Source organism: Diabrotica undecimpunctata, chromosome 5 (assembly GCF_040954645.1).
Source record: "Diabrotica undecimpunctata isolate CICGRU chromosome 5, icDiaUnde3, whole genome shotgun sequence".
Lineage (NCBI taxonomy): Eukaryota > Metazoa > Arthropoda > Insecta > Coleoptera > Chrysomelidae > Diabrotica > Diabrotica undecimpunctata.
In genome coordinates this window covers 140675996-140700225 of record NC_092807.1, presented here as the reverse complement: position 1 = coordinate 140700225, position 24230 = coordinate 140675996, and the positions used below count along the sequence as shown (strand labels likewise).

At 31.9% G+C, this 24230-nt stretch overlaps 1 protein-coding gene across 1 annotated transcript in view; it reads right to left on the bottom strand.

Moving 5' to 3' along the window:
* The window catches only part of LOC140441886 (arylsulfatase J-like), a 54272-nt gene extending 43897 nt beyond the window's left edge, over window positions 1-10375 (bottom strand). The window contains exon 1 of the mRNA XM_072532863.1: window positions 10216-10375. Coding sequence (XP_072388964.1) covers window positions 10216-10320 — 105 coding nt within the window. The 5' untranslated portion in view covers window positions 10321-10375. The remainder of the gene's footprint in view (window positions 1-10215) is intronic.
* Between the last annotated feature and the right edge of the window lie 13855 nt (window positions 10376-24230).

Here is a 24230-nt window from a genome sequence, read left to right as displayed (position 1 = left end):
AGTATCAATATATGTATTGGACAACTTGCAGTGAGTAGTGTATTAATTATTAATTCTCAACGTGGTTCTTCCTATATACATACATATATATAATTTGCTTATTCTCTCTGTCTGTCTGTCTGTCCGTAACAAAAACTACACCGCGGGCATTATATCATATCTCCGTTGTTACTGGTTCGATTGGAGCTTTTGATGCGGTTATTTGATAGGCAAGGGGATAGCAATTTTATTAAGATTTTATTAAGACTACTAACAAGGCGTATACCTTATCGTCGTTATTAGGAACATATACCGACATACGAGATATCACATGACAGTATCAATATATATAATTTGCTTATTACGTCTGTCCGGAACGAAAACCTTAGCGCCGGTATTGCATCAATTATTATTGCTATTGTCGTCGCTGTTGTTATTGTTCCCATTAGAGCGGGTAATGCGTTAAATGAAAAAGGTGGAAATAAGAATTATATTAAGATAGAAAAACACACAAGGCGACTATCAAAAGGGTACTACACCTTATCTCCGTTATTATTGAATATATATATATATATATATATATATATATATATATATATATATATATATATATATATAATATAATTTGCTTACGTCTGTCTGTCTCTCCGTAACAAAAACCCCAGCGCCAGCTTTACATCATATCTCTGTTGGTATTGGTCCGATTAGAACATGTGAAGCGTTAAATAAAAGGGTAGGTGATAAGGATTATATTAAAATAAACAAATCGACGACTACCAAAAGGGCAATACACCTTATCTTTGTTATTAATGAACGCATAGCGACATACGAGATATTACATGACCGTATCTGTCTCTCTGTCCGTAATGAAAACCCCAGCGCCAACATTACATCATATATCCGTTGTTACGAATCGGATTGGAACGTCTCATACGTTAAATGGAAGGGAAAGGGATAAAGATTATATTAAAATAGTAAAAATGAACAAGGCGGCTACTAAAAGGGCACTACATTTTATCTTACGTTATCATCCGTGGAGAAATGATGATGACTATTTACGAATTTCAATGCGTTAGAATCGGGTCACGTTCTAGTTTAACATATTGGTACAGAAAGTAAATGTTACTTTTAGTTGAAGATTGTGTGTCGTTATGTTTATATTAATAAATAAACCTGCATTTATACGCCTTACATATACTCGGATATATGTGCAAATCGAGTCTAACATAGTTTACTACCTTGTTATTACAGAAAGTCAATAGGAGTACTTAATTATTTACGTCTACATCTTCTTACGTCTACATGAAAATTAACGGAGAAGAAACAGATCACATAAAAATACTACGCGGAGTTAGACAGGGATGTATCCTATCGCCGTTGATATTTAATATGTACTCAGAAAAAATTTTTAATGAGGCTCTTTACGGAATAGACGAAGGCGTCCTTCTAAATGGTGAAAGAGTAAACAATGTTAGATATGCCGACGACACCATGGTGATAGCAGATAGTTTAGAGGGGCTTCAGAGGCTAATGGACAGAATAAACGAGTACAGTCAACAGTACGGACTAAACATTAATACCCACAAAACGAAACAAATGATTATCAGCAAGGAGAATATAAATGGGGCTCATCTTTACATTAATGGGACGCAGATAGAGCGAGTAAAACAGTATTGCTACCTGGGAACTATTATAAACGAACAGTGGAGCAATGTACAGGAAATAAAGTGCCGCATAGGAAAGGCAAGAACGGTCTTTAACAAAATGAGCGCCATCTTCAAAAGTCACAACATATCCCTAGATGCAAAAATGAGACATTTGAGATGCTATGTTTTCTCTGTGTTGTTGTACGGGGCGAAGGCATGGACGCTTACAGACACCACTATTAAAAAACTTGAAGCATTTGAGATGTGGCTTTATAGAAGAATGCTAAAAATATCATGGACAGCAAGGATCACGAACAAGGAAGTTCTAGAAAAAATGAAGAAGGAACCAGAGATTGTGTTTACGATCAAACGCATAAAATTGCAATATCTGGGACACGTTATGAGAAATCAGCACCGTTACTCCCTGCTGCAGTCTATATTGCAAGGTAAAGTCAAAGGTAAGGGAGGACCCGGTAGAAGGAGAATATCATGGCTGCGGAATTTAAGAACATGGTTTAAGAAAACCTCAACAAAGCTGTTTCGAGCCGCAGCGAGCAAGGTCATGATTGCCAATATGATTTTCAACATCCGAAACGGATAGGAACCAGAAGAGAAGAAGAAGAAGAAGACATCTTCCTAGATGGCAATACAGTCATTGATGCATACACGCTCTCGGGTGCGTCAGTATCATGGTTGCTTGAAATGAAATCTAAGACGAACTGCATAATATTATTATTTTAAAAATGAAACAACAAATAGACTAAGTTTATTACTTTATATTATATTAAATCACAATAACAAGTCACTCAATACTCTACCTTAACTTTATATAGAAATATGTATCATTGATATGCATTTTCACACCATTGTTTTAATTCTTTTACACGAGATATGAAAGAAATTTTTTCTTGGCGTTATTATTTACGTTTAAGTTAACAGCAAATATTTCAACACATCCTATTGCTTAAAACTGTTAATAAAATTTGTTTATTTTGAAGTAGCCCTACATTGTAAACTAGCATTTTTAGCATAGTTACATCAGATTCGCTTTAAGATACATGATATTATATAATTTAACTACCGGTCACATTTTTTTAATCTTTGCAATGATAATTTAACCGTGTTAAGAAAGGTACTTACAAATTCGAACATAATTTATTTGTGCTATGTCAAATAATATGATTTTTAGGTATAATTTGTCATTCCATATTTTTTTCTTAACATTTTGTATCTTTATCTTCCACATTTTTAATAAGGAGTAAAAACTGTTAAAATTTTTCACTGGCGTTATTTTACTTTTATTAATATACTCTTGTATTATTTTCTGCTTTTTATCTTGCACAATTTTTCTTCTTCTTCTTCTTCTTCTTCTTCGCGCGACTAGGATTACTCCTGTTTGTCTGCCTCGTATTCTGTTTCAGTCGTTGTTGACTACATTATCTTTCCACCTTTTTGGCGCCCTTTCAACGGGTCTTCTGCTATACGGCTTATTGTTTTTACAGATGTTCGCTAATCTATCTGGTCCCATTCGGTTTATCCACCTGTTAATATTTTGAATTTTGCATTCTATTATATGCGCGTATACTTCTGTTGGTTTGTCTGTCTCTTAATGATATGCCCGCTATTGATCTTAATACTTTCATTTCGATATTGTTGATTTGTTGTTTCGTCTTTCTTGTATCGATCCTTGTCTCCGCTGCATATGTTAGGATTGGTCTTACTGTTGTCTTGTATACTTTCATTTTGCTTTCCATGGTCAGATATTTGTTTCTTCATATGGTTTCTCGGAGGCAACCACTTACTCTTACCGCTTTTGATGCTTGCCTTGTGGTCTCTGTTCTTATATCCCTGTCACTAGTGATCTCTACTCCTAGGTAATTGAATTTCATTACTTGTTCTACAATTTTGCCGTCTATTTCTAGTTTGCATCTACGCGGCTCTTGACTGATCACTATACATTTAGTTTTTTCTACTGATATTCTCATATTAAGTTTGTTTGCTGTGATATTGAAGGTGCATAGCTGCCTTTGCAGGTTATCTTCGTTATCAGAAATTAGTACTGCATCATCGGCATAACATAGTATCGTGATTTTATGCGCTCCCATGTGGTATCCGTGTCGTTTTCTTACTTCGTAAATTATTTGATTTATCACCATATTGAATAACAATGGGCTGAGCGAGTCTCCTTGGCGGATTCCTTCTTTTAGTTCTGCATTCTGTTTCCCCTGTTGGCATTATAACTCTGGTCTTGTTGTTCTTGTTAATTTCATTAATTGTCCTTATTATCTGATGGTCTATTTGTTCAGCTTGTAATAAATTTAAGATGTCATTTCGCTTCACCCTGTCAAAAGCACTTTTTAAATCTACAAAGCACATGTATGCTGGTTTTCCATATTCAATAGACTTCTCTATTATTTGTCTCATAATAAAAATTGCGTCTATTGTGCTGCGGTTCTTTCGGAAGCCTTGTTGTTCATCTGCCAGGTTAGCCTTTTCCTCGATTTTATCTTTTATGACTGCCGTTAACAATTTTAATGTACTATTCAAAGTAATGTACAATTTTTCATGGGTTTTTTTATTCTGCCTTTAATAAATAAAAAGTAGATAGATAAATTACTGTGATTGCACTGTTCAACAAATAAAAAACAAAATAATGCAAAGAGCAAAATATTCATAACAATACATTTACCAGAAAGGATTGGAATAATCACTAGTATTGTCTTCAAGCTATTTACTTGTGACATCTCAATGTAATTTACTATTTTTGTTGGGAAAAAGCCACAATTGAAATTTAATTTCCACTTCGAAAATCGTTCTCAAAATACAAAGCATTTTGAGAACGATTTTACAATTTGTTTAATAAATTAAACAAATTTTGTTTTTGTTTAAAAAACAAAATTTATTATATAGATAGCGGAATATTAATAGAAGACTCAAATGGATAAAATCATTTGAACTTGTCCAAGAATAACTGAATTGATTGATCCAATGCTGACTGATTAATTTAATAATCTATTGTTTTTAATTGATTTTAATATCCCTTCCAGATTTACTCATTAGTTATTGTTAAATTTTACACTCAAGTTTCATATAGGTATAGTTTTGTTAAATATTCTCCAATGAACAGAATGGTTCTAAATGGTTGTAAAATAGACTTTGATTTATTTCTATATGCTTGGAGAATACTTGTAAACAAAGTGTAAAGCGACTATTTTAATTTTTTCAGTTTGTAATTTGCTACCTTTCTATTCTTTATCTGTCCTGTATATTTTTTAGTTTAGTATGATCAGTTGTCATTTGGCTATGCAATAATAATTAACCTCGACTGTACAATGAAACGAGACTGACTGTGAAAATGCTAATGAATAATATCATTAAGGCAACGATTATCATTTTATTTTAAACGTTGACAATTTACCGTGCTTTTGGCTTTTGCAATGACAATATACAAAATACAAAACCAACCATTGGAATGGAAGTTTGCGGAGTTTCCATGTTTTGCGAATGAACAATAATTCGCATGTCGGAAAATCGTCATCTTTGTAATATAGTTATGCAACGCAAAAAAAATAAAAATATTTTTGTAAAAAAGCCTTAAATTGAATCAACATTTTTCATGCATAATATGTTTAAGTGTTTTTTTTTTGGTTTTATTTTCGGTTAATTTCGATAACTTTAAAAAATGGTAGTTTATACCTCGAGACCGACTATTAGCTTGTGGGGCACTCTTTAGGTTCTTTTGGAGGGTTGCTTCATAATGCAATTTGATAAAATTCTCCCGAATATTATCCAACCCATTTCTAAAATCTTATAAATCAGTTAAGATTTCTGTCCATTTTACATTCTCGCAATTCTGTCCATTTATTTCACAATATTCCTTCTTTCTTTTATATTCCACTTTCTATTTTCTCTTTATCACAATGGCTTTACCAGTCCCTTTTAATGTCACTGAATTTTAATTTAGATGCAATATTACGTAATAAAAGTTATTGATTTATTTAGTGCCTCATTATTTAAGTTTTAAAATGTATTTAAAATTATACATTTTTATGTGATCTTTTATATTGTTATGGATTAAATGTATCTCGTTTTCCACATTATTGAAAAGTGAAAAAAGAAATTTTAAAAATCTGATAAGTAATGTTCTTTATTTAAAAAATCCAATTGACTACTGTATTCTTAAATAGTTGACATTTTGAAAATTCCTCACTTATTAACTATTCTAAAGTTTTGGCAACGCTGTTGCGATCTGATGTAAATCTTGAATGATGTGACATGATTTTTGTATGAAAAATTGTATATTCTTCAAATTCTTTGGACACAAAGTATTAAGACGCATTGGACACAATACAAAACTTCTGAGGATAGTTAAAATAACAAAAACATAATAATATCTGGGATACGTACTTAGAAATAAATACTTTCTCATTCCCAAACACGGAAGGAATAATATAAAATAGAAAAGGCGTCATAAGACTCATAAGAAAAATAAAATCTTGGATGAAGAAGAAGAAGACTCAATAAATAAATAATAGGGATGACACTAGAGTATTGTTATAATATTAATTAAATCTATGTAAAAATTATAAAATTACAAAAACACATTTATATTATATCTTAAATTTTTTGACAAAACATTCTTTATTTGCATAATATCTGTCGCATTTTTATTACTTTTTACTTGTACATTGTCTTTTTCTTTTAATAATAATCAATAACAACAAAAATGATTATTGTCAAAACGTATGTAAAAATTTATAGTTCTGAAGATTTATAAAAAAGCGACTGTATCACATTTTTAAAGAAAAAGAGTTCGAATTTGAAAGTGGATGTTTAGAAAATTTAAAAATACAAGATACTAGAAATAATATTGAACGTTTTAAGGAAATTTAAGGAAAAATTAATAAAACAAAGTAATATTGAAAAGCATGCATAAATTATATGAATAAATATAAAAAAAGAAAAGCATACTTAAATTATATACATAAATGGTAATAATACCTAAATTAAAAAAGTAAGCAACAGTAAAACAGAACAAAAATGTCAATAATACTACGATGTGCTTCTTACACCGAAAAATTTCTTAGGATTTATCCATATTGATGAATCAACAGGCCGCGGTTTATATGAAAAAATAATAATTTTTAGAAAAATGGAATATTTCCATTGACAATATGCGTGGTCAATGATATATGTCAACAGAGCGAACATAAAGGGGGAAAATGGGCCGTAAAATTTTATTTTAACAAAAAAATCCTCGGGCTTTTATTGTTCCATGTGCTGCGCAAACATTTTTTTTTTTTTGTAAAAGTTCAAGAAATATCTAAATTGTTTTATCGTCCCTAAAACGTTGGAATATTTTATTGCATTTTATATCAAATTTAAAACTCAAAAGCGACCATCGAATACGCGCTGGGAAAATATAGAGTCAATGTTATTCGGTCTTCAGGATATCAATTAGGAGCAATTTATTATGTCGTTTTAGAAATTTTAAATAATGATAACTTTAATAATGAAATTGAACATGAAGCAAAAATGGTATGCCTTGAAATTAAAAATTTTAAATTTAGTTGAAGTTTAATAATTTGGAACGATTCACTCCACATAATTATTTCAGTTCCATTACACCAGCGAAAAAAGAAACGTTTAAGTTAAGTGTTTTTTATTAGCCCAGGCGGTACTGTTCTAACACACCCTCAATTGGGTAAACCGTATATGATCTATTATGATCTATATCCCTATTTTTTGCTTTAAATCCTTCGAATATTAGAAGAAATGATTTTACTAAAGCTGGGCTTTACACTAAGCTGGACTAGATTGTTTATTAAATACTTTTTGACAAAAATTAGAAAAATTAAATTTTTTTACTCTTCTTTGCCATAATTATATGGGCAGCTATCCATTTAAGAAAAAATTTGTAAAAGCAAAACAGTTTTCCAATTAAATTTTGTATAATCAAATTGAAATTATTGCAAAATTAGCAAAATCCGATAAAAAATGGTCAAAATAAATGTTTTTTCAATAATCATTTCAGGTATTTAAAAGCCACATTGAACCTTAAACAGAAAATCTTTTTATTATAAAAAACACTAAATACAATTTCAGTACAATCGGTCAAATAGTTTTCTCAAAATAATTTTGCAATCTAAATTTTTGAAAAAAAAAGTTGTTAATTATTAAAATTATGTAGAGCCAACAGAAAAATTTTAAATAATTGAATTTTTTTTAAATATACAGGGCATTCAAGCTTATGAGTAAAATTTGAAGTATTGTAATTCGTTAAATAAAAGAGCCTAAGGAATTTTTTAAACAACTGTACCTACAATTTTTAAGGTAATGAACAATGAACTAGAACTTTTTGCCCAAACTTATATCGAAAGTGACTTAATTTCTTTTTTGTACATTTTTGTATTTAACAAATAAAATTTTATTAAACAAAATTAAATGCAGTTAAATAAAATTAAGCAAAATTAAAAAATATAAAAAATTAAATAAAATTATAAAAAATTATAAAAAACTATAAAAAATTATAAAAAATTATAAAAAATTATAAAAAATTATAAAAAATTATAAAAAATTATAAAAAATTATTAAAAATTATAAAAAATTATAAAAAATTATAAAAAATTATAAAAAATTATAAAAAATTATAAAAAATTATAAAAATTATAAAAAATTATAAAAAATTATAGAAAATTATAGAAAATTACAAAAAATTATAAAACATTAAAATAAATTATAAAAAATTATAAAAAATTATAAAAAATTATAAAAAATTATAAAAAATTATAAAAAATTATAAAAAATTATAAAAAATTATAAAAAATTATAAAAAATTATAAAAAATTATAAAAAATTATAAAAAATTATAAAAGATTATAAAAAAATATAAAAAATTATAAAAAATTATAAAAAATTATAAAAAATTATAAAAAATTATAAAAAATTATAAAAACTTATAAAAAATTATAAAAAATTATAAAAAGTTATAAAAAATTATAAAAAATTATAAAAAATTATAAAAAATTATAAAAAATTATAAAAAATTATAAAAAATTATGAAAAAATTTAAAAATTAAATAAAATCAAATAAAATTAAATGAAATTAAATAAAATTTTATAAAATTGTATAAAATTAAATTAAATAATGTAAAATTATATAAGTAAACTTAAATAAAATTATAAAAAATAATAAAAATTTATTAAGTTATAAAAAATTACAAGTAATATAAAAACCAATATATTACCATAAGTAATATAAAAAAGTATAAAAAATTAAATAAAATCAAATAAAATTATAAAAAATTATAAATAATTATAAAAAATTAAATAAATAATAATGAAAATGTATGTGATGAATAATTTCTATATTATACTTAACAAATTTTGGAAATTAATAAAATCAATACAGCAAATTTAAAAAAAGGCTTTTTTAAATTTTGAAGAGCTTAAATGTGTAGTGTTAACATAAAAAAATATTAACAATTCAGTAATAAGCAGACATAAAATTTCATTAACCTACATATGGTAATAACGCGCCCTAAGTAGTATTCATTTCCTATTCACCCTATTCATATTCTATCGGAACTCCCCAAGTGCCAATCTCTTTTTTTGCTTATCTCATATGACATTTTCAGTACACTAAAAGGCACAAGAGATAAAATTGCGGTTGAACTTCGAAATCCGACGGTCTATAGTGGCGAACGTTCATTTTTAAAATTTAATTAAAACATATTTAAGAACAACCATGACACAGACGAGACTTGATAGTCTAGCATTAAGTTCAATGGAAAAATATATATATGTTATAAATTACATATCAATAATCTTAATTGTGTAAAAATTTAAACAAGGAGAATATTTTTTTAAACTATTTACATGAGTTTTACTAAATTTTGTACGATTGACAAAAGCTGAAATAAATAAATAAATATAATTATTAAATTTAAAAAAAATCAGAATGGTGCCTATGTCAGTTTTGTTAGCACCTTGATCCTAGCGTTGGGACTGAATGTAGGGATTCAAAAAGTAAGTTTTTGCATATAAATAATTTTTGTAATAGATGTGATATTAGTCTCAGCACAGGAATTGTTTATTGCTCCATATACAAGTACATTACGCCTAAGATCTAAGGTTGTAGATTACTCCTAACATCTAATTTAATAATAATAATAATAAAATATAATAAAGAGCAAATTGGACAGATGACATGATATTAGGAGGTAAGGATTTCCATGAATGCATAATTTAAAGAAATTGTTCGACAAGAATGATGTGGAAGTCCTTAAAAAGATAAATATATAACGGAGATGAATGATTGACATTTTTTATTGAATATGTAGATGGAAAATAGCAGAAAATGAACTAAAAAGAATAGATAGAAATCTAGATATTGCAAAAAGTTACATAAGTAACTAGAGCTTAGCATTTTATGAGTTTACTGCCTAGAAATTTTTTTTATTTTCTCTTCTGACATTCTTCTTTAAAAATATGTACTTAAAACTAACTTGTAAAAATGGACCTAAACAATGGTTTCTCATTATTTTTTATTTAGTACTTAAAAGTAGTTAAAAATTTTGCATAAACTTACGAGGTCATCAGCAACAATAACAATCACATTCGGTTGTTCGGCCGAAGAAACCGATCCGATTATAACACTACAAATTAAGAACGTAAACAATGTTAGAGGAACCATCACTTTGCGCGCGATTTTCTTAACCTGCCGCCTGGGAATTCATTAATAACAATGTTTAACGTAAACTTCGACCTTATATTTATATGTATTTTTTTACACGGTGGTCCAGCACAGCGTCGTCGTCTTAGCAAATTCTTTGTTTACGTTTTAGTTGCATCGCAATCGCGCAAGCGAGAGTGAAACGAGCGAATAAATTCTTTATTTTTTTTATTTAAAGTATGAGTATCCAATCCAATGTACGCAGAGTATATATATATATATATATATATATATATATATATATATATATATATATATATATATATACAGGGTGAGTCATGAGGAACTTTACATACTTCTACCATATGTAGAGTCCCTCAGGGAGCATATCATGTGGCCACTAAAAAATGTCAACTCCTCTTCTTTATTAATTAACAGGGTGATTTGTATAATTGACCATTTATTTCATTTTACTGTAGTGTTTATACGGCTCATTTGATTTTTTTAATTTTTGCATGATACAGTACACTACTATCAAGCATTCGACTGGTATTAGCTAAACTAAAAAATTCCAGGACTGGCTTTGGAAAAATTAATTTAGGGATTCGTATTAAATATTACACCCTGTATATATATTTTTTAAAATGCAATAAGTGATTTTCAAACTACATAAATAGCCAATGAAAACGACATATGCGACAATGTTGTCGCACTTTTATTAAATTTTTAGTGAACGATCAAATCTTACCAAAAATAGAACAACCATAATGAAGTATCAAATTATAAGGTATTAATTTAAACAAATGTTATAAATTTCAAACATTTTAATTAAAATGAGTTCCTACAACATAATCTAATACGTAGAAAATGAACATCTTTACTGTCACTTTGTATTATCTCTACGATAGAATCAATTGTTTTTCAATTTTAAATTTTTACTCATAGATCGTATTGGGGCATTATTTTCGATAAATAATAAATTAAATTGATTAAAAAGTCAAACCTCTTGTATGTGTTAGTTTTTGTTGATTGTAAATGATTAAAATTTTATGTCAAATAATAATACATTGCATCAACTGTACTAAATAAAAATAAATCTAAAAAAGTTTAAAATGAAGATTGGCGTTGACCGTTTGACGTTTCTTGATATTTTATACCCATTGTCATTATTGTCATTATCAATTGTTATTTATGTGTACAAGAATACGTATTTCTTCTGTCATATCTACGTTAAGTATATTGTGTTAGTTTTGGTAGAGCTTTTGTTACTTTCGTTCAAAATGCCACATCAGTTTTCGACCACAGAATATGCAGACATAATATTTGTTTATGGATTCTGTAATGGGAATGGTAGGGCTGCTAGTAGAGAATATCGCAGGAGATTTCCTAATCGTCGAACTCCCAGTCATCCAACATTTGGGTCAGTTTTTAATTATTTGCGAGAAAATGGCACTTTTCCTAGTGGAACAACAGAGCGACATGTAGATGAAGAGCAGGAAGATTCATTATGGACGCCGTTACTATGAACCCTACAATAAGCACTAGACAAGTAAGTCGAGAACTCAATGTTACTCAATCAAAAGTAAGTAGAGTCTTACAAAAAAATGATCTATACCCATATCACATTCAAATGGTTCAGCGACTACATGCTGGAGATGAGATCGATAGGTTGGAATTTTGTAGATGGATTAACAATAATCGACCAACGCTATACAGGACACTATTTACAGATGAAGCCCAATTTACCAGAGACGGGATAAATAATTCACGAAATTCACATGTGTGGACAGAAGAAAATCCCCATGCTATTCGAGAACGTCGTTCTCAGTTAAGGTTTTCGGTTAACGTGTGGATTGGTGTCATAAATAACCAATTAGTAGGTCCTCACTTTTTTGATGGTCCTTTAACAGGGCAGGTCTATTTGAACTTTCCACAAAATATTTTGCCGAATTTGCTTGCCAACGCGGACGTTGCTATCCGAGGGATGTGTTTTCAGCATGATGGGGCACCCCCACACTTTTTACTGGCAATGAGACAACATCTCAATAATGTTTATGGCAACAGGTGGATAGGACGTGCAGGTCCTATTTCGTGGCCTTAAGATCATCTGATTTCAATCCCGTTGATTACCATATTTGGGGACGATTGAAGCAACTAGTTTACGCAGTGAATATTAATAACCGACAACAATTATTTGATAGAATTATACATTGTTGTAATACTATTAGAAACGATCCCCAGAGTATCCGTAATTCAATACGTCAATTAACAATTCGGCAACAAAAATGTGCAGGGTTCCATTTCGAAAATCTATTTTGAATTATTTTTATTTTGTTACCATTATTGTATCTTTTCCAGTTCTAATTTATGGGTTTATCATAACTATGTACATATTTTTAGTTTTTTTTTTAAATTGTTCTTCGTTATTGTTAGTAGTTACTGTTTTTTTTTGTGCAGTGACTCAGTTTATCATTTCAATTAAAATGTTTGAAATTTATAACAATTGTTTAAATTAATTACCTTATAATTTGGTACTTCATTATGGTTGTTCTATTTTTGGTAAGATTTGATCGTTCACTAAAAATTTAATAAAAGTGCGACAACATTGTCGCATATGTCGTTTTCATTGGCTATTTATGTAGTTTGAAAATCACTTATTGCATTTTAAAAAATATATATACAGGGTGTAATATTTAATACGAATCCCTAAATTAATTTTTCCAAAGCCAGTCCTGGAATTTTTTAGTTTAGCTAATACCAGTCGAATGCTTGATAGTAGTGTACTGTATCATGCAAAAATTAAAAAAATCAAATGAGCCGTATAAACACTACAGTAAAATGAAATAAATGGTCAATTACACAAATCACCCTGTTATATATATATATATATATATATATATATATATATATATATATATATATATATATATATATATTTATATATATTTAGAGTTTTTAAATATGAGCGACATGTTTTATTCGATGTTGTTTTTCACACAGTTCCTCCCCCTCATTCCTTGAGCCCTTGTACGGGCATTGTGACACTCTAAATAATGTTAAGTTGCTGTCTCCATTGGCTGCAATTGCGATCCTGTGCCAGATGACAGCTTCACACAGAGATTTTGATGAACATCTTTCAGAATTGATAAGTTGATTCTGTGTTATGTCCAGGACAAGCGTAGAATTCTTCTATAGACATACATTTCGAAGGCTTTGATCTTGCTTCCATCGATTTTTATGAGAATTTATTTTTCGGCTGCCTATGTAGTAATAGGAAAAATAAGAGCATTGACCAACATGAGCTTAGTAGTCGCATTTTCATATTTTAATTAATTTAGATGTTGAGATTCGGACCATTGTTAGTCTTCGCTTGATTTCTGAGGAGCTATCGCCATTGTTGTTTGTCAGGGAGTCCAAGTATACAAATTTGTCTACTTCGAAATACTTCATATTGTGTGTGGAGTATATTATTATTATTTGCACTGTCTACGATAATTATTTTTGTTTTTCTGTTGTTGATCTGAAGTTCGAATGCTTTGCTTATATGGCTTAGTAGTTTAGTGATGGTAATCATTTCGACTACATTCATCATCATCATGGCTTATTCACTCCTGGCGGAGTGTTTGCCGCCCTTTTGGGCTCTCTGATTTATTTATTGCGGAGAATCAGTCCGCTGTTGTTTTTTTTTATTATTATAGCAGCGTGTGTGACTTGGCCCTGTCTACAATTTTCCTCCATTCTTTCCGGTCCTTACAGCGCTCCTTCCAATTGTAGATTCTCAGCTTCTTTATGTCTCCTAAGACTTGATCTCTCCATCTTGTTTTGGGTCTCCCCTTTGGTCTCTTTGTTGTTGGTCTCCATCCAGTTATTCGCTTTAGGGTAGAGTCTAAGTTAGCTCTTTCTGTGTGTCCCAGCCACCTGAGCCTTTGCGTCTTCACGAACTTGATTATGTCTTTACCCTCGATGACTTCTTTAATTTCTTCATTGGTTAATCTTCTAAATTCGCCTACACTCATCCTCACCGGTCCCATTATTCGTCGAATTATCTTTCTCTCTAAGATTTCCAACCTCATTTCATCTTTTTGTGTTAGGCACATCTTCTCTGCACCATAGGTGATCACTGGCCTGATTGCAGTCTTGTAAATTTTTAATTTGGTTTTCTTAGTAATGTGCTTTTCTTTCAGGAATTTTTGGTAATTCCAGTAGGTTTTATTACCCAGTAGGATGCGTTCATTTATTTCATCCGTTCTATCATTTCTGTCATTCACCATCACTCCCAGGTATTTGAAACGGTGTACTCTTTCAAATGTATATGCAGCAAGCTTAATTTCTTTCTCTATGTTCGTATTCTCTCTTAAACACTTGAGGTATTTCGTTTTGCTTTGGTTTATTACTAGCTCTCTCTTCTTTGCTTCTTTATCTAGTATTAATATTATGTTCTGCATGGTTTTTAAATCTCTAGTAACCAGTGCAATATCGTCTGCATACGCTATCAGTTGGGCTGAAGATTCGATAATCGTTTCCATAATCTTGGCTGCTCTTACTGCCCCCTCTATGGCAATGTTAAATAATGTTGTTGACAGGGAGTCTCCCTGTCTGACACCTACCTCCATTTGTACTTCATCTGACGGGCCTTCCCTTGTTAAGATTCTTGCCTTGGATTCCTTCATCGTCATTTTCGTGAGACTTATTAGTTTTTCTTGGATGCCTAATTGATTCATATCCTTAATTAGCTCCTCCCTTATTACACTGTCAAAAGCTTGCTTATAGTCAATAAACAGTATATGTAGATCTATTCCGTGCTCGTAACTTTTTTCGACGATTTGCGTTACAATGTGTATTGCATCTATTGTTGACTTACCTTCTCTGAATCCATGTTGGTATTCACCTATTTTTGTTCTAGTTTCTTTTTCTATTCTTTGTCTGATCAAATTAGTTAATATTTTGTACATTGTATTTAATAAAGTGATTCCCCTGTAGTTAGTGCATTTCGTCTTGTCGCCTTTTTTAGGGATTGCTGTTATCAGACCACAATTCCAGTCGTTCGGCACGCGTTCTTCTTCCCATATTCGTTTTATTAGCTTGTGGATTCTGTGGGCTAGTTCCTCTCCCCCTTTCTTGAAGAACTCATTTATAATGTCGTCTGGTCCTGCTGCTTTCCTTGTCTTTAATCTGTTTATGGTCGCCAATACTTCGCTGTATGAGGGAGGCTCTGATTGTTCTCCATTCCTATTTTCTGTTTGTTCTTCATTTTCTGCATTTTCAGCCTCGTCTTTCTTTTTAAACAGTTCTCTATAGTATGTTTCCCATTCCATTTTTCCAATATTTGCCGGTATCTCTTTTTTTCTCTGTAATTTTATGTATTTGTATAGTCTTGCATTGGCATTACTATTGGCTTCGAGTTCCTGCAGTAATTCTTCGATCCATTTCTTCTTTTTTGTTTTGCAGCATTTGTCTGACTCTTTCTTCTTTTTTTTATAGTTTAGGAGATCTTCTTGTTTCCCTGTGGCCACCCACCTGTGTCTTGCTTTGTCCTTGTCTTTACTAGCTTGCTCGCATTCTTCATCGTACCAATCCTTTCTTTTATTGTCTTCCATTAGTCCTATCGTCTTCTCTGCTGTTGTTAAGATACTATCTTTTATATCTTCCCATGTTTTATCTATGTTTGATGGTTTTAGGACTAGTAGTTTTTCTTCTAATTTAGTGCAGAATTTTCTGTTTGCATTATCTGTATTTAGTTTCGACCGATTCCACCTCTTTCTTTTCTTTCTGTCGTTTTTATCTTTAAGTATCTTCAGTTTCATGTCGCCTATCACCAAAATGTGATCCGAATCAGCATTGGCTCCCCTGTAAGACCTTACATTCTGTAAAATTGTTCTCCATTTTTTTGAGATAAGGATGTGGTCTATTTCGACTGCATTCGCTGCTAGTATAAGTGTAACATCTGCGTATCACAGGTTATTGATTTTTCTGCCTTCTATAGTGATTCCTCCATTCCATTTGTTTAATAGTTTCCTTATTATATGTTCATAACATAAATGTTGTTTAATAATTGTGATAGTATGCAGCAATGTCTAGTTCCTTTCTCTGTTTTGAACGCATTTGAATATATTTTGTGTACTTTAACTTATGTTAAAGTGTTATGTAACTGTAATGTTACGAATTCCGTAGACCGATCACAGGACAAATAATTTAATTTTAAATGAACTTAGGGTCAGCAAACCGCTTTCCAGCAAAGTCTGTCTCCAAAAATTAAAATACCTACTTTGGACATGCTATGAGAGCAGACGAGAATGTTCAAGCATCGAGCTTCCATAAGTCTGTCAGAGCCTTTTGGCTAAGCTCACTCCAGAGTCTCCTTAATGTTTTATTAGTATTTTTTTGGCTGGCATTTGCCATTTTTGTGTTTTTTTAATGATTTTTTTAGGAAGTTTGGGATGAGGGTCAGCTGAGGGTTCGAGTTAGTCGAGCGTTTCAGGGCTACATACATGCTACATATATGTAGGTGAAAGACATCATAAATTATTATCTTTCTCAGGATGTGGTTGGGATTGTCCACTAGTTTGGCGAATTTTGCTCTTGCTTTGTCGTTCATCTCTTCTAATACTCTGATCTGTTAAGTCTCTCTGAGAAAGAATCTTTCCACTACGTATCGAGAGACGTTCATCACTTCTGGTAATGCTCCGTTGTGGACAGCTTGGATCTTCTTTCTGTTCGTCTGGCAAGTCTGTCCTCATGCGAGAGATGCGTATGTCTGGATGGGCAATATTATTATGTTGATCACTAAGTTACGCTTCTGATATTGGCTTGCACCATTTTTGTCTTCTGTACTGTTCTTGTAACATGGGATGTGAACGTGAGTCGCTTATCCATGCTAACCACGAGGTACTTTGCTTCATTTGACCATCCGATGGGAGTGTCAAACATCTCTAGTTGTTCGTCCGGTAGGCCGCGTCCCTTCTTAAACATTACTGTTTGGGTTTTCTCCGGATTTACTACAATTTTCTACTGTATGCACCATTCTTCTGTGGCGTCTAGTGATATCTCAAGGTTCCTAGTTGCAATATCTTTGTTACTGTGCTTGGCCACTATTGACGTGTTGTCTGCATAGAGGTTAATCATGCTGCCTGGTGCTTTGGGGGCATCGGCTGTGTATATAGGCGGAGAAAGAACAGTTCCATGTGGTACTCCTGCCTCCGGAATTCTGACTTCGGTCAGGTAAATTTTCGGTTATATCAGTCCTTTGTGTCAAACTCTGTTGAATGCTTTGCTTACATCTAGAAAGTCTGCTCCGTTTGTCTTGTCCATCGTTGAAGCCCGCTACGATGTATTCTGTAAGCTTGAGTACCTGGTGTTCACTTGAGTGTTTGGCTTCAAATCCGAATTTGGTAAGATCAGTAGGAGTAAAACCAAAAAAAAGTAACCCGAGCATATCTAATTTACTTCGTCCATATAGCTAGAAGAGAGGGGATCATGCAACTATTGGTTGTAGAAAGAAAGATAGAAGGCCGAAGATCAAGAGGAAAATGTCCAACACTATGGGCAGACCAAATGAAGACTCTGGTAGAAAAATCCCTACATTAAGCCATCCATATGGCACAGGATTTCAGGCAATGGAAACAGCAAGCCAATAATATTTAGAGTGTCACCAAGCTCTGACAAGGGTTCAGGGAATGAGGAGGAGGAAGATCAGTAATCTTTCTGTTTTATCTTCGAGCCTTGAGAATATCACACTTTCAGCAATTTTGCTCACTGTTGGCAGTTAATTTGTTGACTTCTAGTTCTGTGGAAAAATACTGTTTTTTCCTGGTTTATGGATTGTGATCACATAGACTCCTTTTCATCGATTAATAATCTTCTGAAGTTGGTTATTTTGTCGAGTACAGGGGCTTTCTTTGGTAAAATTTTCTGGATCAGGTCACTCACTTGTTTTGGGAATGTGTGTTTCAGTGGTGGATCTTCTGCTTCTGTGGGTCTTCTTAAGTAGTCTTCTTCGATTTCCTCTTCAAGTAGTATACTATGCCATTTTCTCCATATAGAGGAGGCATTGGTTTCCTATCGTTTCTTAAATGATGATATTAGAAAAAGCTTTAGGATCTCTTCGTCTTCAGAATGAAGAATGAAAGAGCAGGTTCTATATTTTCTGGGTTAGCTAAAAACGATTATACGATTGTACTTTTTCATCCTGATTCACGTAATGACTGATATTGTATAAATATTCCAGTACATAAATACCCGAACAAAATCGTATCAATTAAAAATTAACTCGCTTAGTACATTAAGATCCGATAGATTATTATTTACTCGCGCCCATCATCATGGCCAGAGAGTATTAACATATTTAATTGAGCGTGAAGTTCGTTGGATTTAAATAACAATTTATTGAAGAATAAAGGCGAATATACCCTACCAGATATTAAAGATGACATTAGAGGTAGTAAGGAAAAAATGATGAGTAATATACTATTATTTGGAACATATCCGCAAATGTAAAACAACAACTTTTATACAAGTAGAAAACATAATTTATTTCCTAATTATTTAAGCCAATTAGTAGTCTGAACAAATGACTTCATCAATGGAAAGTACAATTATTACTAAAAATATACACTGCTCGACGAAAAACAGGACAACTTCATATTTGTAATTTTATTTCGTATTGTATTTATATGAAACTTAAAAATAAATTTATATGAAACTGGCAGTAATTGAAAAGAATTGGATATATCACAATAACTTGCAAAATAAAACAGGTCTTCTTAAGATCTGTTGCTATAGGTACCCTTAGCGTGCGTTCATAACGAGGAGCCGACCCTCGCTCGGGCCATGAGATGGTATCATTTAATCGATTTTCGGTCAAATAAATGCATTACTTTAAATGCGAGCGTTCGACGTCAGTGCTACGCTCTAAGCGAGGAGACGGTGCGATGGTCTCCGTTATGAACGCACCCTTAGGTATACTTATACTCGAAACATTATGTGCTTAATATAATAGTTCTTTCTTTATAAACTTGCATTTATTTAGGTTTAATTTCAGATTTACTTTCCCAAGCATTTCTAATATCTTCACTAAGTTTTGGTTATGCTGTTCTAAACTGTTAAACAATCACACACTTTAGGTAAGGGACGTTTGCCATAAAACACTCGATAGAACATAGGGAACTACGTCTTGCAGCTGAATTAACAAACGTTGATGAACAAAATTGTAACATATCTCTATGTATGTACTACCAAAAATACTGGAATATAGCCTTTATATTATCATCAGTAAAAAGTAACATAGCTTTTTAAACAACAATATATTGCTTAATAGCAGAGCTTTATAAAAAAAAATAATAGACAATCTTCATGTTTTGATTAATAAAGATATCGATTCTTCTCGATCATAAAAAATTATTTTATGAATATAATCGATTTGTGCTATTCGATGTTTCATTCATATTTAGGGGAGACTGGTACACAATGCTAACAGTTGCTAACACTCTTTTCAAGTTACCTAACAGACGACTGTACACATGGAAATCTCCGAGTGACAACAAAGGTAGAGTAGTCAGAAATCAAATTGACTTTGTCCTTGTTAGACAAAGATTCCGCAACTCTATACTCTCAGCTAAAACCTACCCAGGAGCAGATATAGGCTCGGATCACAATCCTGTAGTAGTCACATTAAGAATAAAACTAAAGATCATTCAAAAACACATACAGAAACAAATTGACGTGAGAAGACTGAGTGAACAACATATAAAAGAGAAAACAATAGTGAACATCAAAGAAAATTTACAAAATATAGAGAAACTGAATAGAAATACTGATAACATAGACCAAAAATGGGAGAATATTAAACATGCCGTAATGCTGGCAGGGAGAGAAAATTTAACACCGAAAGAAAGGAAACATAAAGAATGGATGAATAAGGAAATACTACAGTTGATGGGTGAAAGAAGGGTACACAAAACAAATAATCCGATAAGATACAAAGAAACAGATAAACTGATAAAAAAGAAAATAAGAGAAGCTAGAGAAAGATGGCTAAGTGACCAATGCCAGGAGTTGGAACAACTGGAGCGAAAATATGACTTTTTTAATGTACACAAAGAGATTAAAGAAATGACAGGAAGGAGAAGAACAACACAGACAGGACAGATCAAAGATACAGATGGTATACTCATAACATGAATCGATGGACAGAATACATATCACAACTTTTTGATGACAAAGATAGACAAGAAATCTCAAAGGAATATACAGATGATACAGGGCCTGATATAATCAGAGAAGAAATAGATTATGCAATCAAACAAGCGAAAAGTGGTAAGGCCCCCGGTCCTGATGAAATTCCCGTAGAACTGCTCAAACTTATGGACGATGAATCTATTAAAATACTCCTAGATCTATTTAACACAATATATAGAACTGGAATAATACCTAGGGAATGGCTCCGTTCGACCTTTATACTACTGCCAAAAAAGGCAAATACAAGGGAATGCAGCGAATATCGTACGATAGCTTTGATGAGTCATGCTCTAAAACTGTTCTTGAAAATAATCCATAATAGGATCTATAGGAAATTAGACGTAGACATCAGTAACACTCAGATGGGATTCAGAAAAGGGCTAGGTACAAGGGAGGCTCTGTTTGCAATGAACGTTCTCTCACAGAGATGCTTAGACATGAACCAAGAAATTTACACCTGCTTTATTGATTTCGAAAAGGCCTTTGACAAAGTACAACATGAACCACTAAGACAAATTCTAATAAAGAAAAATATAGACAGCCGAGATATTCGAATTATATGCAACCTATATTGGAATCAAACAGCAAATGTGAAGGTTGAGGGTAGGCTAACAGAAGAAATTCAAATCCGTCGAGGAGTCCGGCAGGGATGCATCTTGTCGCCACTTTTATTTAATCTGTATAGCGAAGCTATCTGTGAACAAGCACTCGAGGAAGAAGATCTTGGTCTGATAATAAATGGTGAGACGATCAACAATATAAGGTATGCTGACGATATGGTTCTCCTAACGGGAACGCTAGTAGAACTACAACATCTTGTTCAAAGTCTCAATATATACTGTAACAGTTACGGCTTGAAAATTAATTTGAAAAAAACTAAATTTATGGTAATCACGAAATCAAAGAACATCAGAGCTAATCTTGTAATAGACAATACAACGATTGAGCGTGTGTCCTGTTATAAATATCTAGGTGCTTGGATCACAGACGATACTGATCAAACAAAAGAGATTAGATGTAGAATAGAAATCGCTAGATCAGTCTTTAATAGAATGCGCAAACTCTTTTGCAATCGTGATATCAATATAAAGTTACGAATACGAATGCTGCGGTGTTATGTCTTTTCTACCCTGTTGTATGGAGTAGAGGCTTGGACACTAAAACAGTTGACCACAAAAAACATCGAAGCTTTCGAGATGTGGTGCTATAGGCGCATTCTCAGAATATCATGGATGGACCGCGTCACTAACACGCAAGTACTCCAAACTTTAGACAAAAGATGCGAAATTCTAAATGAGATAAAAACTAGAAAGATGGAATACTTGGGGCACATTGTGAGAGGTGAAAAGTACGAACTTTTAAGAAATATCATGCAGGGCAAAATGAAGGGCAAAAGAAGTGTGGGAAGAAGAAAAATATCGTGGCTTCGTAATCTACGTGAATGGTTCGGGTGTAGTTCGATTGAACTTTTTAGGCGCGCTGCTAACAAAGTCGCAGTGGCCATGATGATTTCCAATCTCCGCTAGGAGTGGCACGAGAAGAAGAAGAAGGTACACAATGATACATTTTTTAAGAAATGTACTCTAACATCGGAATGCAATCTTCAAAAAATCTCCATTTAGAGTTCTGTTATCTTTATACTTTTGCCTATCAAATTTGATAGTTAATATAAGTAAAGTAAAAATAGTAACTTAGAAATTTTCAGAAATATGCAATACTGAATTTATTTCAATGTGTACCACCGGTGGTACAGTTTGAAATATAAGGTAGTACACAATAAAACGTGTTAAAACAATGATTAAATATAAAAAAATATTTATTATTTCTTCTTCTAACAAGTTACTGTGCAATAAAATTGTTAAACTCTAAACCAAATCTATAATAGCAAGGAAGTCATTTTTTTTCTATATAGATATATTATAGGTGCCAGCAATAACATAACAAAATCAGATTTCAAACCCATATGAATATCAGGAACATCTGGAAAGTGAAATGAATTGGAAACTTTCGTACTTCTTCTCAAATTAGAAATTTTAAACTCATGAGAGTTCACAATTTCCAACACTTTGCCTACGTGATGGATGTTTATCTCAAATTTCACTAACACAAAAGAGTCTTTTAAAATTTCAGTATTTTCAGTCATCTTTTTGTTTCTGCATCGGAGAATTTAATTCATCATCTGAAGAGTCTGCCAACTCTAAACTTCGAAACCGAAATCCGTTTCTGAATCACTTTCACCTGGCTTGGTCTTTGTTTTCTGGGACGGTCTTTTTACAGCGTTTTGTGCTCAAAGTTTTACAAATATTTCGTTTTACTTTCTTGACTGCTACTGTTGTCGGGGTTTTCTTACCTTCCGGTGTACTCGTTAAAATGACACTTCTCCTTGATTTCCGTCTACGATTTGAATTTTTTCTGGGTACGGCCTTAGGAAAACGCCGTATGTCGAATGGGGTAATTAAAGGATTTTTGATGTCAAAGGTATTTCAAGACTTGGGTATGGTTCAGATTCTTATGAGTTGTATTAGATGAAGTAGAAGCTGTATTAACTGAAGCTGAAGATACAGGTGCATTTTCTTCCTGATTTTTAGAATCTCAACCATAAAACCATAGCTTTTTGTGCATAATAGTTTTTTCAAAATCATCAATCTGTCTGTCAGTAACAGACGATAATAGAAAATTAGTTTCACTAAAAATATGTTTATTAAAAGGGTAGATACCTGTAGATTTGAAGGCGTTGATAATATTTTTAGGTGTCATTGATTTTGAGTGGGATATACCAGCACATTCCGCTATTTAGTACAGTGTCATAGGAACGCTGGGCTGGTTAAGAAGCCATAAATCAATCGCATTATTAGAATAGTTTTTGAAGAAAAATAAACTGATTTGTCCAAAGGCTGTATCTTATTGCTTGTATGTGGGGGTAAGGTTAAAATTATTATAAAATTAGCTTTTGCTTTTTCTGTTATTTCTAGAGACATATGGGATTCGTGATTGTCATATATTAATAAACACAGGTTTTTAATACTTGCGTGAATAGTTCGGCAATCATCCATCCACTTTTATTAGTTAATCGGTCAACGTTGGGTTTCGTAAATGAAGTAAGCCTTAACAGTGAACATTCTTCTGGCCTTCTAAGGCTTAATGATTAATTTTTCTCCATTTTTGCATTTGATTTTGCATTTTTTTCTTTTAGAACATATCGCCTTAATGTGCTAAAATTTATGCCAAACATATCTGCCCAATGCGAAGTGCAGTTCCATTTTTTTTAACCTTTATGACTGCTGCGGCCATTTGTTCACTTGTAAATTTGGCTCTTGATCTTTCTTTCTTCCTCCTTACCATGGTACACCTGCAATAGAACGCCATTAATATAGAATGATTCAGTATGGTACACAATGAAACATATGTCATTGTGTACCACCGCTATAAGTTTCAAATTGTACTACCACAGGTTTAAAGTTTCAGTTGGATGATATTTATAGGTTAAAAGGCATTCATCACAAGTATTATAACGACATAAATACGAAAATTAAAACAATTTATTAACATACCTTTTGATAAACGTTTCAGTTTTTAAATATCAGGCACAAAGAACATTAAAACAGGTCTACTATTCTGTATATCAAAACAAACTACCGTCGGCGGGCGCAATGCATTATGGAATATCCGCTGCAGTGTTAGTGGCAATGTGACCACAA